Source organism: Gavialis gangeticus, unplaced genomic scaffold (genome assembly GCF_001723915.1).
Source record: "Gavialis gangeticus isolate Ggan-Ray unplaced genomic scaffold, GavGan_comp1, whole genome shotgun sequence".
Taxonomy (NCBI): domain Eukaryota; kingdom Metazoa; phylum Chordata; order Crocodylia; family Gavialidae; genus Gavialis; species Gavialis gangeticus.
The window spans coordinates 33,486,253-33,498,518 of NW_017729034.1; the positions used below are offsets into that span (position 1 = coordinate 33,486,253).

The window sequence follows — 12,266 nt, forward strand, 5'->3', positions numbered from 1 at the left end:
AGAAAGACTACATCCACGGCAACACCTGCATCCATTGCCTTTGTTGTAGAACTGTCCAAAGCAGAATTTGAAATAGTACAACAGGCATAAATTAATAGCTATGAATTCAAGTTCACTGGCATGAATGTAGGAAGTTCAGCTTTGACAGGTGATACAAACTCTACCACATTTATCACCACACATCATTTTTCTTCTCTGTCTTAAGTCCAATAATACATGGACAAAAAGTACTAAAAGAAATACAGGAAGCAGCACTCCAACTTCATGAGCTCACCTGCCACTCTCAAAGTGCTGTGAACTAATAGAAGACAAATATTAACACAGAACCAATGCTGCCCAAACAGCAATTACAGAGCCCCTGGGTTACAGTATTTTTTCAGTCCCCTCTGTTGAGCCATGTGCAAAACTACACAATCAAAAAGCACTTTAGATGCACTAAGAATAATAGATTAAATGCTTCCATGTGACTGCATTCATTCATAGCAACGTTTCAAACAGTTTACCTGTAATGCCTGGACTAGAAGGATTAGACAAAGGTTTAGTGCCTTCTGATGACTGCTCTATCCCTTTAGAAAGGGATCCATCCACAAGTATATCAGCTTCATCTATGTCATCACATGTTCCTCCAATCTGAAGGAAATGAAGTTCTCCACCTATAACATGACGGACAAAAAAACCAGATTCAAACAAATTCATATTAGCTCAGAGTCATATAACACTGCTTTTAGCTAACACACACTAATTTTTTTTAGAACCCATCATATATAAAGTGCCATTAACTTTTCCAGGAAAGAAGAAACACATGATCAGACAAGTATCCATTCCAACTATGAGTGGTTCTAAAGGACAAGTTGATCAGCCAAAAAACCAAGAAACAAAAACAACCCCCCCCCCCCGACCTCCAAAACCTGCTGCTTTCTAGGCCCAACCCACAGGACCACTGCCTTTGCAAATACACAGGCATTAATACCGTTACATCCAGCATTACAAATCACTTCTGAAAACAGGGACTATCAGGTTATATGAACCTCACAGTCCACTAGGTTAAGAATACAAATATTTTTAAAGTTACCATCATCTTCATAACCCCACCTGCCACAAGTAAATACAATTTTCCTCCATTGTTTTCTGTATAAAATATTTTTATTTTGCAGTTTCAGGTAGATTCCTCCAGCTTCTGCCCACTCTCTAGCATGGTGGAAGTCTCATCTGCAAGCATTATTGTCTATTTAGTTTCCATGGAGAAGGTCTCTAATTGCTATGTCATCCAAAATGACAGAAGTTCCAGTAAGCTTCATAAAGATCTTGACTATATCGTATCCTTGCATATATGCCCCAGAATGTAATATGCACCATGCATTTGAAAAGCAAAATAAAGTAAAAAGATTTTTTTTCCTACAGTTATAGCTGCAAAGAGCAGTGACAGATTCTAATTTTCAGCTGACTTGCCCTCCTTTTCTTCCTTCAGCTGTGAAATAGGAGGAAACCAGGAGCAGTTAGGAGACACCAGAATTGCCCTAGGAAAGGTTAATGTGACTGGTGGAACATCAACACCATTAAAAAAAAAAGAATTAGTGTAGTTAACACCTGTGGAGTAGAAAACAATAGGCTATTAAGCCAATTAACTCCTTCAGCTGCTTGAATAGTAATGCCACAGCTACTGCAGTACAGAGCAGGAATAAAAGCAGAATGCATGTATCCTGGGCAGAAAAATCAGCTTACCTGCTTAATACATGCACCCCAATCTTGGGGGCCTGATTTTGGAAGGGAAGGTACATCTTGTATGTGAGAAAATTTGATATTTTAGGAAGTTAGTGTGTATAGGCAAAGTAATAGTGAATCCCATATGTATGCATCTAAAAACCTTGAATGAATGAAAAGTATAGTAAAAGTAAAATCTACATCTTCACTGACTGCCTATCTTGTATGCAGACCAGCCCAGCCTCTGGCTTCTTTACTTTTCATTCCATCCAGGAAGAGCACACACCAGCTGCTGAAACTTCCTCAGCCTGACAAAGCATTTTTGAACCCAAAAGCTTGCTTAAAATTTTTTTTTCCAACTATTTAAGTTGGTCTAGTAAAGGACGTCAGATTCACCCAAAGAACCTTGTCTGCCCATGTCCTTAGACCAACATGGCTACAATCTACACCCCTAATACATTGGACAACGAGTCTTACATTTACTGAAAAAGACCCTTTTCCACACAATCCCCAAGAGGCTCCAGGAAGAGAAATAAAAAATGTCCATCCAAATTACTACAAAAGACAAAAAGAATCCTGGTAACAGTGAAGAAGACAACAACTGAGCCAGACAATTCTCTAGCAGCCCACAAAAATCTTATTATCTAGCAACATAAATGCTAAAACTCAAAAGGGAATTGCATTAGGTAACTACTAGGCTTAGAACTAACAGTATAAAATACAAATAGGGATTCCCACTTAGACTTTACACAAAGTCAGGAGGCTAAGTGTCAGATGCAAAAGAAAGGAGGAGGGAATAGGCACATCAGATTGAAACTACTGCAACAGGAACAAAAATACCAGATCTGAACCTCTTCAACTGGGAATCAATAGATCCAAGAGAAACAGTACAAGACGACAGAAAAAAGCAGGGCTGCTCCATCTCCCGCCAGTGGGCTAAATGCAACCTGCAGAGCCATTTCATCTGGCCTGCGGGGCTCCCTACAGGTCCAGAAATTTGGAGGTGGGAGAGCAGTGGCTATTAATATGGCCACCCCCACTTCTCCCCGCGGCCAAATCCCCAACCCCCAAGGATGCGCAGCCAGTCAGAACCAAGTTGCACCCCCTTCGCCCTTGGGTTGAGCCACATGCTCTGTCCTCCCCCCCAACCGGATCATGCACCTTCCCACTCTACTGAGGGACCAAGTCAGGTCCCCTTCCTCCCCACCCCCACCATGTAAAGTCTTCTTCTACCCTGCAAGGCCAGGCTACCCCCCAGCCCCTTCAGCATGGCCAGATGGTGGCTGCCACACTGGCTCTAGGAGCTGGATAGAAACCACTCTCCAGCCTGTAACTGGATCTGGCACTGCCTATCTGGCCTGCCAGGGAATAAGGTTGAGCACCACTGCACAAAGAGAAGTGTAGCAGCAATAATATATACAGAATAAATAAGCAAGCATATGCAGCATGGATAGGCTTGGCGGGATTTGATTTTTAAGCCGATAAATGTCACCTGACACTTGCAGACACTGCTAAATTTCACCTGACACTCAGACTGACAGAAAAATATTTCTGTCACCAATCATCAAAATTTATAGAAAGCAGACATTTAAATAAAAAAAGGTGTTGGGATAGGGGTAAGGACATCTGGGGCAAGGGGTACCATGTATGTGTACACACACAACAGCTGCTGCAAGTGGATCAGGGGCTGTGCATACAGTGACCCTCTGGCAGTAGCTTAGGCAGCCACTACAGGAGCTGGGGGCTGTGATGGTAGGGCTGTGTTGGGGGGGTAGGAGGGGGCAGACTTGGAGGGGCAGGGCTGCCGGCAGCCAGGAGCCTGGTGCTGCCAGCCACTCACTCTGCCCAGGTCCCAGCCAGGGGCTGAATGCCAAACACCTAGTGAGCCCAACCCAAACCCCGAGTGATCAGGGCAAGGTGAAACTCCCTCTAAGCCCACTCTGGCTCAGCCCCCGAGTGATCAGTTATGCTTTATTGATTTATAGATATTTACTTTTTATATTTTAACATGTGATTTTATAAAAGCTTTTAAAAAGCATGATGTTATTATTTAGTTGTCTGCCACCACACCCCTTATTTTGCACAATCCTGAAAATTTTAAAATCAATAAAAATCGAAAAAATACTTAAATAGCAATTTTAACCATCAAAATTATTAAAAGATAAAATTTGAATTCTGTCAAGCATGGATTAATGGCATTCTAAACAACAGACATGCAATAAAATGAGAACTGGGATTTACAGCTCATGGTCAAAACTTCAGAAGTCTACCAATTTACACATCAGAAACAGCAACATCCAAGCCCTATCTATGATGTCCTATGTATCATGACATTTAGAAGCTAAACTAAGTGAGGACAGAACACGTTATGGTCAAGATCCTATTAAAAAAAAATACTATGATTCTACAGAAAAGACTTAGAGGTCTAGTAACTTCCTAAAAATGGATTTGGTTATTCTGGATGCTATGAGAATTATATTAATGATAAAAGTCAACCATTTAAAAACGCTGTTAAAGAGGGATAACAAAGAAGAAATAGGATGGAAACTAACACAGTATCCCAGAAAAAAAAATGGGAAAAGGAAGCACAGGAAAATAAATACAGGAGATAAAGACTGAAATCTTTACTAAGGAGACCCAGGCCCAAAAGTATAGTTAAATGGTTCTCCTCCCAGAGAGCACCAAAATATAAACTTTAGCAAGAATGGAAAATGCCCTAAAGAGAAAGACTTAATACTCTGGGAGGAAAGAATAAAGTTAATAAAATCCTGACCAAAGACTACCCAAATAGAAAGAAAAATGTCAAATATCAACATAAAAATACAAAAAAGCAGTAAAATTTAAGACCGGATGGAAACTGATCTCAGGAGGTTTCATACAGCTCTTTGTGCCTAACTGGAAGAAGCCACCGGAGAAAGCTACAGAATATATTACCTGTTACTAACAGGCCTAGATTCACCCAGGAACCGCTGGGACTTCAGATGAGACTACACTGCTTGCCTAACCACCCTGAATGTGTGCGTGAGGTGGGCTGCCCGCTGTAGGCTGGGGCTCTGTGCCCTGCTGCCTTTGTCCCAGGAGCCGTGCACTGGCTGTGCTGTGCATTGGTGGTGGGAGGCACCTTGTGCTTGTTCAGTGGCAGGAGGCACAACATGGCATGGTGCGACTTCCGGGGCAATGGCAGCAGGGTGGAGAGCCCCAGCCCACAGCTGGCAGCCCACCTCTGCCTAATGCAGAAATTGGGAGGGGCAAATGCCCCCCATGGGGGTCTGTGCAGAGGTGGGAAGTCATACCCCCCCCCATCTTGCACTCCTGGATGAGCCACCCGCAGCTCCGTCCCATGACCCACCCTGGCCTCACAGCTCCATTCACTCCAGCCACAGCCCCACTCCCTCCCTCACCATAGGAACCTCAATCTGCCTCCCCCCAACCCTTTCCCTCCCCTACACCCCTTCCACTCCACAGACTTACTTGCTGGGTGCTGTGTCTGCAAGTGTCTGCCCCTCACTCCCAGGCCACAGCCCCCTCATCCCTGCTGCTGCCCCTCACTCCTGACCCACGGTACTTTGCATCCAGGTACTGTTCAGATGCTGTGCCAGCCAGTGGATCACTACCCATTGTGTAGTTATGGTGGAGGTTCTTCCTACCCAGATGAACTCTGCCATTCTCCTTGTTAAACCTCATCTGATTCCATTCAGCTCATAAATCCAGTTTGCCAAGGTTATCCTGGATCTTTACCCTATCCTCTGATGCACCCGTGTTTCCCCACAGCTTGGTACCATCTGCTAACTTAATCACAGCTTTCTACCTGCTCATCTAAGTCATTAATAAATAAGTTAAAAAGTACAGGTCCAAGCACTGATCCCTGGGGGACACCACTGGAGACAGCCCTCCAGGATGAGGCCGTATCATCGATTATAACTCTTGGATCAACCTCTAAGCCAGTTGTCCACCCACCTCACTGTAGGCTGGTTCAGCCCAGTACCCTCCAGTTTGGTTGGGGGAATCCCATGGGAAACAGAATCAAAGGATTTACTGAAGTTTAAGTAAGTGACATTAACCTCATGTCCTTCATCCAGATGTTCAGTTACTTGGTCATAGAAGAAGACCAAGTTTGTCAGGTATGATCTACCCCCAACAAAGCCATGCTAGTCTTTTCTTAACACCCCATCAGTTACCAGCTTGTAATTGATTACCTCCTTAAATTTTTCAAAAATTTTACTTGGGGCCAAAGTCAGACTGACCAGTCTGTAGTTTGCAGGGTCCTCCCCTCTTCCCTTTCTTAAAGATGGGCACCTTGTTGCACAACTCTTCAAACAACTTTGCCAGCGGCGCTACTACAAGCTCATCCAGTTCTTTCAGGACTCTTGGATGCTGGTCATCTGGCCTGGCAGACTTGAAAACGTCCAAAGTGTTGTAGGAAATTAGGGTCCAGGGTCAGAGAGGACCTGGTCAGGGAACTTCTGGTGGGACTGGATGTGTTCAAATCAGCAGGTCCTGAGGATCTCCACCCCAGAGTGCTGAGGGAATTAGCAGAGGTCATTGCGGGACCCCTGGCAGTTATATGAGGACTTGTGGTGCTCTGGCAAGGTGCCAGAGGACTGAAAAAGGGCCAATGTGGTCCCCCATTTTCAAAAAAGGGAGGAAGGAGGACCCAGGAAACTATAGGCCTGTTAGTCTTACCTTGGTCCTGGGGAAGCTCTTTGAGAAAATTATCCAGGTGCACATCTGTGAGGGGGCAAGTAGGGGAGTATATGCTTAGGAGCAACCAACATAGGTTCATTAGAGGCAGGTCCTGTCAGGCCAACCGGGTGGCCTTCTATGACTAGGTCACAAAATCCTTGGACGCAGGCGTTGCGGTGGACATAGTCTTTCTGGACTTTTGGAAGGCCTTCAACATTGTCACTCACCCCATTCTCGTTAAAAAATTAGGAGATTGTGGTGTTGATGCCTACACAGTCAGATGGGTCACCAATTGGCTGGAGGGCCACACCCAGAGAGTGGTGGTAGATGGGTCATTTTTGACCTGGAGGGACGTGGGCAGTGAGGTCCCCCATTGCTCGGTCCTCAGGCCTGCACTGTTCAATATATTCATCAGCAACTTGGATGAGGGGGTGAAAAGCACCTTGGTTCAAATTCGCAGATGACACTAAGATGTGGGGAGAAGTAGGCATGCTAAAAGGGAGGAACAGGCTGCAATTGGATCTGGACAGGTCACAGGGGTGGTCAGATGAGAATAAGATGTCAATACTGACAAGTGCAGGGTACTGCACCTAGGGAGAAAGAACCAGCAGCATACTTACAGGCTGGGAAACTCCCTTCTCATCAACACAGAGGCAGAAAAGGATCTTAGAGTCATTATAGACTCCAAGATGAACACGGGCTGCCAATGTGGGGATGCAGTCAGGAAGGCTAACCGCACCCTGTCATGCATCCACAGATGCATCACGAGTAGGTCCAAGGAGGTGATCCTCCCCCTCTATGCAACAGTGGTCAGGCTGCAGCTGGAGTACTGCATCCAGTTCTGGGCACCGCACTTCAGGAAGGATGTGGATAGCATCAAGAGGATCCAGAGGGCCACCCGCATGATTAGGGGTCAGCAGGGCAGGCCATATGGAGGAGAGCCTATGAGACCTGAACCTGTTCAGCCTCCACAAGAGAAGGCTGAGAGGGGATCTGGTGGCCGTCTATAAACCGGCCAAGGGAGACCAGCAGGCAATGGGAGAGTCCCTGTTCCCCCCAAGCACCACTGGGAGTAACAAGGAATAACGGCCATAAGTTGATGGAGAGTAGATTCAGGCTAGACATCAGGAGGCACTACTTCACAGTCAGGGTGGCTAGGAGCTGGAACCAACTTCCAAAGGAAGTGGTGCTTGCTCCTCCCCTGGGGGTCTTCAAAAGGAGGCTAGACAGCCACCTAGCCAGGGTCGTTTGACCCCAGCATTCTTTCCTGCCCATGGCAGGGGGTCAGACTTGATGATCTGCTCAGGTCCTTTCTGACCCCACTAACTATAAAACTATGAGATTCCCGCACCTGTTCAGGACTGATTTTGTGTAGTCTGTTGTCTTCCCCATATTCCCTGGGCCTCTGGTTGGGTAAACAGCCCCAATTTGATTTAAGGAATACTGATGTCAAGTAGGTACTTAGGAGTTCTGCCTTTTTGCAGGAATTGACTGTGGGCTGCCCCTGAGTATTCATCAGTAGGGGTCCCCCACAGCAGAGCCCAATTTTTTCTTGCTCCCTATGTATTCACAACAGGACTTTTAGTTGTCCTTTATTCCAAACCAGCTTGATCTCCATGCCTGCCTTGGCTTTTCGTGTCTCGTATCTGCAGGCCCTGGTGATATGGGTGTATTCCTTCCTGGTTGCTGAACCATTCTTCTATTGCTTGTATGCTTCTTCTTTCTTTTTCAACAGTTCCCTAACATCCCTGTTGAGCCAAGGGCTCTCTTGGCTCCTTTCTTGCTTTTTGTCTGGGGATGGCCTGTTTTTTAGGCAGTGAGAACTGTCTCCTTAAGGAAGCACCACCATTCCTGGACTCCCAAATTGTCCAGTTTCTGAGCTCCCAGCTACCTGCTAGAACCTCTAGCATATTTATATCCTTCAGGGTTCTCCCCAGCTTCTATGCACCTGACTGTTAACACAGGTAACGGAAGCAAGAGGCTTATCAATATGGCCTACTTTCCCTGGCCAAGCAGCAAAATTAAGATTCAGTTCTTACCAGCGGGGTTCCATGGGCTGACTAAAATGCTTGGAGATGTTTCTGGATAAAATAGCAAATAGTGGCAGAATAAATTCTTTCCAGTATGATAGAAGAATCCACTCGTGGCCCTGCTATGAAACAAACTTTTTTTAAAGAGGGGAGGCAAGTGATTATTTTCTCTTTCCATAATACAAAATGTAAACTATTTCCTTGGCATGCCCATCCCCTTCAACAAGTTGAAAAAAAAAACAGACCGGTCATACTGTTCCTTGACTATAAGCAAAGAGCAAGATATGAGGATGAAATGCAGCTGAAAAATGTCAAGATGCTCTTCAGTTTTAGTCAGTAATCTGCATCCTCCAGGTTTAGCTATGGCCCTGTCAAAAATGGATACACAGACTCCACCACATCCATGTTCCATGTGCCACTGAAGAACTCTAGTGCTGGTCATCTATGAACCAGATGAACACTAATGAACCAGAATAGCCAGGTGCACTTTGTTCACTCCACCTCTGTGCAGCTATGGAGAATTCATACAAGATGGTCAAATCATAACAGACAAGTGCACTGATTCCACTGTAAAGTTAGACATTTGGATACACCATTGCACTCTGTTCCATTTGTTCCATACTACTGTTATTCATTATCTATTTTAGTATGGTTAATCAAGATTTAAATCCTTTTTTACTAAATCTCTCTTGCTGTACATGGTACATGCACACTTCAATAGAAGAGGGTTTCACAAAATTTTATACAAAAGTTTTGTATAAAGAAAGCACATCCATACCATCTAAATCCATAAAAATATTAGCAAATAAAAACTACCTGCCAGGGCCTCTCTGCCAAGCAGTGCCAAGGGGTGGGGCGGGGTAGCACAAAGGGCAACCAGATATCAATATGGCAGCTGCTCCTCATCTGTCCTCCCCTCCAACCCCGGGCCCTCTCTGCCAATCATCGCCGAGTGGCGGGGCCACTATGAAATACCCACAAAAACTGGTTCTATACACCATGAGTGGGCCACATAAATCCCTTTGTCTCCCTGTGATTTAAGTAGGTCCCTAATAATGATCAAATAGTGCTCTTTAAGGCTGCTATATACATAGTGGCCAATAAATTACGAGCATAGGTAACAACAAGTTCTGAAAGATACGCATTATTTCAGGCACATTATGAATTGCACCTGTAAGGTCACAGTAGTAAAGTTCTTCATAAGCTTTCATTACCACAGCCCTAGCAATCAGCTTGCTAACCCCAAATTGATTAGCTAAGGATCTATAGCATCCTGGAGTAGCTGGCTCCCAGAAGACAGTAGTAATCAGTAGGGCTGTGCAAAGCTTCAGTAGCTGATTCGATCTGAAGGAGATTCAGCCCAATTTGGGAAGTGCATCTCCAAATCCAAATTGAATCGGGAGACTAAGTAAAAGCTTCAAATCAATTAGAAGCATCCGAATAGATTTGGAAAAGATTCAGCCAATTCAGAGATTCAGACACAGACTAAACAGGCAGCTGACAGTTGCCTTCAGCTCAAAAATCTGTTCAGGTTGGGGGCAGGGGGAGGAAATGGGGCTGGGACATGCTGCTCAGCTGGGACAGGGGACACATTAATTGGGGAGGGGGCAAGGTGCTCTGCCCTGCTGCCACCTGGAGTGAGCTGTGCTTGCATCGTGCCCCCCCCCACGCCAGCTGGGCAAACAGCAGCAGGGAATAGCCCCTGTGGCTCCCCCTGCCAGGGCAGAGGCAGGCACAGATGGAAGAGCTGCAAAAGAAGCTCCCATGGCTGCCCTGCCCAGCCCCATCCCCCACCCAGCCTAGTCCCAGCACTTTAAAAAAAGCCCTACACTCACAGGCTTTGGCAGCTGTGATCAGGGCCTCTGAGGGCTTGTGGCAGAGCCCCTCTATGTAGCATAGAGCAGTGGAGGGCAGCAGGGATCACCCCCCCACCCCCTGCACAGCATCTGCCTCACAGTGAGGGTGCAACGTGACTCAGCAGGGTGCCGTGCACTGCCTGGGAACTAGGGCAGCTCCAGCTCTAAGCTGGAGCCCGGCAGCACTCAGCCCCAGCTCCCAGGCAGCGCCCTGCTGAGCCACGCTGCACCTGTGCCATGAGGCAGCTGCTATGCAGGTGCCAGTGTGGAGGGATTGGGCTCTGCCACGAGTGCCCAGAGGCCCTAATCATTGCTTCTGCAGCCGGTAAGTGTGGGGCAGTTTTTTTGTTTGTTTGTTTGTTTGTTTTTTTAAAGCACCAGGACTAGTCTGGGGCCAGGCAGGGCAGCCATGGAACTTCTCCTTCAGCTCCCCCCTCCCAGGGAGAGGCAGGCACAGCCAGAAGAGCAGCAGGAGAAAATGCAGCTGCCCAGCTGTGCCTGCCTCTCCCTGGCCGATCCGAAATCGCCCAATCAGTGCTGAACCTTCCACAGCAGATTCAGCCGAATCAATTCAGGACAGTGATCCAAATCTCTGAATCTAATCACTGTCCTTCAAATCAGCCAAATCTGAATCCAAATTGAATACTTCCCGATATACACAGGCCTAGTAATCAGTGTCTGGACAACTGTTACCTTCCTTTGTTTAGTATTCTGGGGCTAGTGGGGCAGGGAAAGATCCTCACACAGCTCTATGGATGTCCATCTCCTCATGCAAAAGTTCTGCCACCACTGTTGGTCATACCAGGTCTATATGATGGTCTAATTCTAGTATGGTGTTACTGTTATCCAGAACCAGAAGCACCAATCTATATACAAGAGATTTCACAACTCTAACAACAAGCTCGAGGTGCTTCAACTGTGCTATTGCTTCACTCTCACTCAGATACCTGCCACTTTTACAAAAGATACATTGCTGCTGCAATGGCCATCACCATCTTAAAGCCCTCTAACATAGTTTTGCAATAACAGCACAGCCAAGAGCAAAAGCACGTTTTCCATTAGTGGAGACTCTATAGCTTGGCTATGACAGGAACAAACCAAAACAAGAAGCATGTAGAGCAAGAAGTGTCAGCAGTGTATCCTACCAGGCTAATAACACCTGTAACACAAGAACAAGCAACTTCTTCTGAGAGCAAAAAAGTGTAGTTGGGTACGAAGAAGCATAGAATATGTTGGCAAGGGAACTCTACTGCTAAGCCTGTCACAGCAACTCTAGTATGCACACAGCTACAAGACTGTGTGGTGTGCACAGTCAGGTTGTTTGCACATTTATACTTTGCAAACCAGGTATACCCGTGAGATGGCTAATGCAGGAAAATGAGGTCACAATGATTAAATCTATGCCATTAAAAATATCCCTAGTACCAAAACATCTTTCAGAGTATCAGGTATCACTGAAAGTAAATTAAATGCAAACGATTTGATGACATTAAGATTTCCAATAAAATGAAAGAGGCAGATATAGTGATAGCAAAAATCACAAAAACAAAAGCTATTATATGACTCTCACAAGTTAAATCTCAGTTGCTAGTAAATGTAAGAATATTTTTCAAAGACACTTGCCAAAAAAATGAAAGCACTCCTTTCTCAATAAATGCTTCTTAGCGTAATTTGAGAAGTGAGATCAAATAAAAATTATAGGACTAAAGTCATACTATTTAAAATTAAAAACAAATATTCACTACCATCCTTTGACTGAGGTGGTCCTGTATATAAGATCTTCATGGCTGTCTCTAAAAACAATGCTATTGGTTATATTTCATCCCAAATGATAAGGTTTTTAATACTGCATATCTTTCTGGTTCAGAAAAAGTTAACTGGGCATATAGTTTAAGAAATCCAGTATGAAGAAGCAAAAACACAGCTGCTCTCCACCTTTTGTGGTTTTGTTGTTCTTATTGAGCCCCAAGCACAACCCCCCCCCCCCCCCCCCCCC

At 45.4% G+C, this 12,266-nt stretch overlaps 1 protein-coding gene across 1 annotated transcript in view; it reads right to left on the reverse strand.

The window, feature by feature from the left end:
* BIRC6 (baculoviral IAP repeat containing 6) overlaps nt 1-12,266 on the reverse strand; it is a 414,467-nt gene that overhangs the window by 348,186 nt on the left and 54,015 nt on the right. Inside the window, exon 12 of the mRNA XM_019526709.1 lies at nt 504-653. Coding sequence (XP_019382254.1) covers nt 504-653 — 150 coding nt within the window. The remainder of the gene's footprint in view (nt 1-503; nt 654-12,266) is intronic.